The 7,079-nt window shown below is 55.9% G+C and overlaps 1 protein-coding gene across 1 annotated transcript; it reads left to right on the top strand.

Moving 5' to 3' along the window:
* Nucleotides 1-259: 259 nt before the first annotated feature.
* LOC102454174 (uncharacterized) lies at nucleotides 260-4,111 on the top strand. Its single transcript, XM_075924225.2, has 2 exons — nucleotides 260-2,300; nucleotides 2,780-4,111. Exon 2 carries the CDS (start codon nucleotides 2,801-2,803, stop codon nucleotides 3,350-3,352), a length of 552 nt encoding a protein of 183 aa, XP_075780340.1. The 5' UTR covers nucleotides 260-2,300; nucleotides 2,780-2,800; the 3' UTR covers nucleotides 3,353-4,111.
* Nucleotides 4,112-7,079: the final 2,968 nt, after the last annotated feature.

Raw genomic sequence — 7,079 nt, 5'->3', positions numbered from 1 at the left:
CAGAAGTTTTGTCGACAGATACTGTCAACAAAACTTCTGTCGACAAAGAGCGTCTAAACTACATCCAGTTCTGTCGACAAAGCAAGCCACTTTGTCGACATGGCAGTGTAGACACAAAGGACAGTGTAGATGCAATAACGCCTTCTGTCGACAGAACTCTGTCGACAAAAGGCATCATTCCTCCTAGAATGAGGCTTACAGCCGTTGACAAAACTGCTGAGTTCTGTCAAAATTAAGTCGACAGAACTCAGCCACAGTGTACACGCGGGTAGAGTTTTGTTGACAAAACCCTTTAGTCTAGACCCACGCTATCTATTGACAAAACTTCTGTCGACAAAAGCCTGTAGTCCAAAGTGTCCTCCGTTAGAATTCTAACTGAGCTTTTTATTCCTACCCGGCACAGGAACAAGCTTGAAACATCCACACTTGTGATTTCATTATATTCACCCGTTACAGTTATGGGGGATACCCAGCCTGGTCTTCTCACACAGTGTAACAGGCATCAACTTGGAGCTGCACTCCTGGGATGAAGAGTAAGAAGAGAAGGGTTGCATTTCTCTTGCTCCAACTCACCCCATGAGACCCTCACTCAAGACCCCTCTTTTTCTCAGCTTCATAAACATAGACAGCAAGGATGTTGAACCTCAAATTTCTGCAGCGTCCTCAGGACTCAAGATTTCAAAGCATCGCACCCAACCCCTGCTGTTTCACATGTGCACGAGGTCGTCTTCTTGGACTATTAATTGAGAGTTGCTGGGCTTGGAGGCCTCTACTCTGAGTCAGAGTCACTTGGACCGACATGGAGGCCAAGGTCTCCGGGGTCGTTCCCTTCATCGGGTCGTGATTTCAGGACACACCATGTGGGGATATTTCTTGTTCATTCCAATGCAGCTTGGAATTGGGTGTTTTTTCAACACCGTGCGGGATGGTACGGCCCAGGCCGGTTCCCCTCAGCTCCCGGGAGCTGGGAGGGACCCAGCGCACTGACCCTCCCTGGTCGCAGTGACCCCCCCCAGACCCATTCGCAGCAATTCCCCTCAGCAGAGCCGGAGCCTTAGGAGACCTTGCGGCCAGGCCCGGCGACCGGGGCTCAGTCTGTTCGGGGGGTGGAGATGAAGGTTCTCTCTAGGCGAGAATTAACAGGCCTCATTCGCCTTCACAGAGGCTGGGGGTCATTAACTCGAAGCAAGACACGTCCGCCCCGTCCCTGGATGAGGGCCCCACTGCTGGGCACCGCTCGTAGCCGTCCGCCAGCGATCTGGCCCAGGCAGGAATGGTTCCTGCAGCGGCCCTGTGGCTGGTCAGACTTTATGTCAGATCCCATCCACGGCATCCCCTCTCCCCCACAACGTGTCTCTTTCATCTCTCCTCAGTCTCTTGCTGGGCTCACTCAGCTGCTTTGTCCTCCGAGACCTCGGTGGCCTGGCAGCTCGTGGCTGGAGAGATGGTTTCTGACAGAGAAGATGTTCCAAGACGTCACTTTCTGTAAAAGAGCTCGGCTCCCTTCCCCGCCCTGCCATCCCCTCCCCCCTTGGCCCAGGAGCTAGTCCGCTCTAGGCAGCCCTTCGAGACACCTTTGGTGACCCACGTCACGGTGCGGTGTCACGCCCGGCTTCCCACAGGGTGTGGTCGGATTCCGCCCTGGGCACGGGCCCATTTCAAAGGCCTGGGCCCCATGTAAGGTCCTGCTGAGACCCACCGCACTAAAGTTCTCCACAGGCATTGCCCTGCCAAAGTGTGAATTTCAGCATTAAGATCCTGGCAGGGAACGCTCTGGGGCAATGGAACAATTCCCAGGGGTTTCCCAGGGCCGTGGCTATGGCCCTTTGGGGAACGGGGGGGTGGGAAGGCCGGAAAATGGCTCCCTCCTTCCTCGTGGCTTCACAATGAGCAGCCTGATGCCCCAAGCCTTGACCAGCGTGAGCTGACAGGGCCCTGCTGGATTCCTTTCACAACACCCATTTGTGGTGCTCCTGCTGCTCACAATCACCTTGACATTTGGCGCAAGGACACGGGCAATGCCTCGGGCCTGTACAATTGAAGATGAAAGGAGGCTGGAGATGCAACGTGCGTGTCCCGCCCGCTGAGGCTGAGATTAGCCCAATAATCCCCAACGCTGAGGCAAACAGCTCCGGCCAAAGGAGGACTTAGGAAGGCAATCGAGTTTGCTTGGGAGCTAATTAGGACTCCTCCACAAAGCATCCCAGCTCCCCCAGGCTGTCCTAGGAACGGTATAAAAGAGCTCCCGACCGTGGACTCTTCTAAACACTTCTCTGGACTCCATCTCCTCCCTGACCCAGGTAAGTCCAGCTCCGCTCGGTCTCTGTCTAACCCTCCACATCTCCCGGGAGAGGCTGTTTTCATTGCAGACTCACTCGTACCTGTGCTGGCAGTGATAGGGACCAGGGGGCTCTTCCATAAGTCTCTGGGGGGCTCAGGCGGCTGCGGGTGGGTTCACAACGGGAAACGAAAGGGGGAACGTTACCACAACAGATGCAAGTGGGAAACTTATTTCCTATTCACTGGAAACAGAACACGGGCATTGAAGTGAGGGCTACTGGAAGGTGGGTGCCGGATGAGACGGAAGTTCAGTCCTAGTGAACAAGAGGGGTAGACAGAGGAGATAGGAGCAAAGAAATGGCCATAGGGACAGAGTACCCTCCTCCACTCTCTCTTGGGCTGCACGCAGACCTCACTGCAATAGTAACCCAGCTTCGGAACCTCTTTTCCACTGGCACGTGTCCCTTCCCTTCACTCTCCCCCCTGCTGTGTGTTCCAGGTTTACCTGCATCCCACTGAGATGGCTTTCTCCAGCCTGTGCTATCCAGAATGCGGGGTGGCCCGGCCCAGCCCCGTCTCTGGTACCTGCAACGAGCCGTGCGTTCAGCAGTGCCCTGACTCCGAAGTGGTGATCAGACCCTCCCCGGTTGCGGTGACCCTCCCCGGACCAGTTCTCAGCACCTTCCCTCAGCAGAGCGAAGTGGCAGCCGTAGGAGAACCTGTGGTGGGAGCCGGCTACGGGGGCTCCTTCGCTAACGGGGGATTGTACGGCTATGGAGGCCGTTACGGAGGGTTGTTCGGTTATGGGGGTTATGGTTATGGAGGCCGTTACGGTTTTGGGGGATACCCAGGTTACGGTTATGGGGGATACTGCGGCTACCCAGGCTTTTATGGTAACGGAGGGTTCTGGGGCTACCCAGGACGTTATGCTCATGGGGGATACTGTGGCTACCCAGGCTATTATGGGAATGGGGGATACTGCGGCTACCCAGGCTTTTATGGCTACGGGGGAGTAGTCGGTTCCGGGGTGTCGTGCCACAGGTACCGCAGTGGAAACTGTGCACCTTGCTAAACCCAGCAGGACCATCTGTGGCAGACCCAGGCAATGAACGGCCGGATACAGATTCCCCCCTGAGCTTTGGGGCTTGGCTTTCAGACGTGCTGGGCAAACCCGGCTCCAGCTGAGCTCAGTGGGAGCTGTGTGTGCTCAGCCCTGGGTCTGGGAGCCAGGCTGCATTGCTCCCCTCACGCTTCATGGCTCCTTCTGCTCCTGCTTTGCCAGCCCCGCGCTGAGTCTCCTCCTGGCCTGTGGGCACCTCCTGAGTGTCACACAGACCGTTTCCCATCAATCGGGGGAAAACGTGGAAGGCAGGAGATGGGTTGCAAAGCACCTTGGAACTCGGGACCGACATTCTCTCCGCTCTGTCGAGTCGCTTTCTGTCACTGCACTGCCAATGCCATTCACATTAAAACTCTGCTGCATCTTTGTTTTCGTCTTCCGATTGTGTTTGTTCCTCCCTCCTGGCTGACAAGTATCAGAGGGGTAGCCGTGTTAGTCTGAATCTGCAAATCTCATGCATCTGACGAAGTGGGTCTTTGCCCACGAAGAGTCTGGTGAGTTCTTGCAGGGCAGCAACCAGGTTTTCATAAGGACAGAAAAAGTGGCACCAAATCGTATGGTTAATGCGAGGTTAACGCTAGACCAGGGCACTGGATCTGTCAGGGGACCGCGAGGTGCACCTCTTCCGTAGCCCCGCCCCTGCCCCTCCCCTTCACCCAAGCTCCGCCCCCCACGGAAACCAAAAGCTGGAGGAGGCCAGGGAGCCAGGGCCACCCAATCTGCTATGCTGGGGGGAAGGGGGAGAGCAGCCAGGCCTGGCCTAAGGAAAGTACTTTGGGGGGAAGAGGAGGATAGAGGCCTAAACACTGGGTGTGGGGCAGGAGTGTGGGGCAGGAGCACCCACTTTGCAAAGCGAGAGGCCATGGCCCTTTGCCCCTCCCTGTCCCATTGCACCTGGGAACCTGGACCCAACTCCGGAAACCAGAAAGCTCTTCTCCACCTGCCCGCCGCTGCCCTGCTCTTTGTGCGACGGAGCTGGTCCTCCCCGGGGCTGAGTGTCTCCGCAGGGGTTAGTCAGCCAGAAAAGCAGCTGGAAGTTGTTCCAAGCTGGCTGTTTGGTTTGGTGTCGGTCAGGATCCCTCAGCCCACGCCAGTCCCGTTTCCGTCGCTATCTCTGCTCCCGGCGCTAAGGCGAATGTTCAGATCCACGTGTCCCCGGCACATCCTTTTGTTCAGCATTTTGAGTAAGAAAAAGTCCAACAGAGACTCAGTCGAAACTTATCTATGGTGTCAGCAGCCTCCTCTCGGAATAATCCCCCTTTCTCCAGGACACTCTTCTCCGTTGCTGGAGGCCTCCAGGGACACCCGGCACCTGCAGTATTCTAGAAAGCCGCCTGGTACGATGAAACTGGGGGTGTAAATTCAGCCAGGACTGCCCCTTGACACCAGCTTCTCCCTGACAGTGCAGGGCTGGGGGTGAGCCGACAAGGGCTCGGGCCGCGGGGCAGAAAGACTTGAAACTCAGTGAAATTGCTTTTCTCGTTCTTTGCCCTCAAGCCGGTATCAACCAGTCAGCAGCAATAGCCGCTCCTCGATCCCATGACATGATCGGACGTTGGTGGCGCACGGATGCTGCAAACCCAGCTGAATGGGTCCGTTCCGCCCATCTAGACAAATTCCCCGGCAGCACCAACACCTGCCGGAATCTGGAATCTCCCATGGGGCGTGACGAGATTCATGCCCAGACCAGCCCTTGAGTACAGGAATCTCATGGGTCTGGGAATCCATGACTCACGGCTCTCCACATGCTGTGTCTTGCAGCAATTCGCTGCGTGTGCCGTGGCGAGATAGCGCCGGAGTCGCAGACACAGAGATTCCGGTTCCCGTTCCACTTTGGTTCCACCTCTTGATGGCCCTCAGTCCTCAAACAGGCTCCGCTGGTCAATTGTTTTATGGGACAACACAAACGTAAAAATGTATCCAGACCCTCCTGCCTGCGCACGGCCAGGACACACCACGCTCGGGGTGAGGGGACCTATAGCCACCTGGCCACGGGTTCTGTGTCAGGGCCACCCAGCTCTAGGCTATGTCAGACCACGCGACGGATCCCACCTGGGAACGGAAGGACACGGGCATTGCTACAGGAGATCAGGCCTTTCTCCCGCTCGGCTCAGTACCAGAGGCTTCACGGGGGGAGCAAGAAACCCAGCAAATCCAGGCCTGGGGACAGCGGCCCAGATGGGAATGTTTTCACCACCCCTCGCCAATCGGAGCTGTGTCCATTGTGGCACAATAATACGATTTTTTACCCCTGTCCCAGTCCTGAAGGGACTTGTCTCCCCCCGGCGCTCGCCTGAGACACACCAGGGTGAGTAACGGATTTAGAGCTGCAGCATGAACGAGCTGAATGACTGAGACATGAGCCTGTTGCCGTTAAGCCACAAACCTTTTGCCGCCAGATCACAGGCTGCACTGAGAGCAAATGCCCGACTATCGCCAAGGTCCCTGTCTGACATGCCTGCTTCGTCCTTTTGGCTTTCCTGTGGGCTCCCTCCCTTCCCCGTCCTATTACTTTGGAAGGGCTGGGAATTCGGGTCCTTTGAATTCAAGTGAGAGCCCTTCAGAGAAGACTCCAGACCTAGCAGAACTGGGCGTGGGCTGAATGGGTCACATAAGAACATAAGAACGGCCGTACTGAGTCAGATCAAAGGTCCATCTAGCCCAGTAGCCTGTCTGCCGACAGTGGCCAGCACCAGGTGCCCCAGAGAGGGTGGACCGAAGACAATGATCAAGCGATTTGTCTCCTGCCATCCCTCTCCAGCCTCTGACAAACAGAGGCCAAGGACACCATTTTATCCCCTGGCTAATAGCCTTTTATGGTCCCACCCTCCATGCAATTATCTAGCTTCTCTTTAAACTCTTTATAGTCCTAGCCTTCACAGCCTCCTCTGGCGAGGAGTTCCACATGTTGACTATGCTCTGTGTGTCACTATGACACAGATCTTATGCCTGGACACAGCTGAGCCAAACTGCCTGCAAAGGTGCCTTGGATTGTAGGGGTCTGACTAGAGAGATTCCGGGTCCTTTTCTCTGAAGTGCTGAGTTCTCAAAACTCCTCTTGGACTTAATGGGAGCCGATCCAGCTCCATGTTTTGGGGAACCGGTGGAAGGTTTTCTGATTTGTACAGCAACAAAACTAGTTGTGCACCACCACTGGGGATATCCACAACTAGAGGACAGTTTTGGATCAGAGATCTAGCAGCCTTTTGTGCTATTAAATGAAAAAAAAATGAAAAAAAAAGCAATGAAACCAGAGGACCGATAGTATGAGATCGCACACATCTGAGTTTGAAATAAAGGGGAGTTGAAAACTGTCCAACTAAAGCGAGCGAGCGGAGGAGCACGGCTGCATTTCCAGGCGGGGCTGTGCCCTGTCCCAGCTCCAAAGTGGCGTGTTTCGCACACAGCTCCGTTCCGTCTTTTTTGCATTAGAGGAAATCCACCGAGGGAGACATGGGAACCATCAGGCCTTTGACAAACCCGCCTCCATCCCTGCCTCCCAGAGTCTGCTCCGGCCAGGCGGGGGGGAACCTCACCAGCTCGCTGCCGAGTCCCAAGCTCCCTACATCCCAGCCAGGTGGGAGCAGGGGAGAGGCCCGGTGACCAACTGCTGCAGCAGCCTCCCCTGGCAAGCGCTGCCTCGGGTACCGCATGCACCGGCCCCCATGGCTCCTCTCAA

This window comes from Pelodiscus sinensis, chromosome 1 (assembly GCF_052426305.1).
Source record: "Pelodiscus sinensis isolate ZL-2025 chromosome 1, ASM5242630v1, whole genome shotgun sequence".
NCBI lineage: Eukaryota > Metazoa > Chordata > Testudines > Trionychidae > Pelodiscus > Pelodiscus sinensis.
This window is presented reverse-complemented; position numbering and strand designations above follow the sequence as displayed.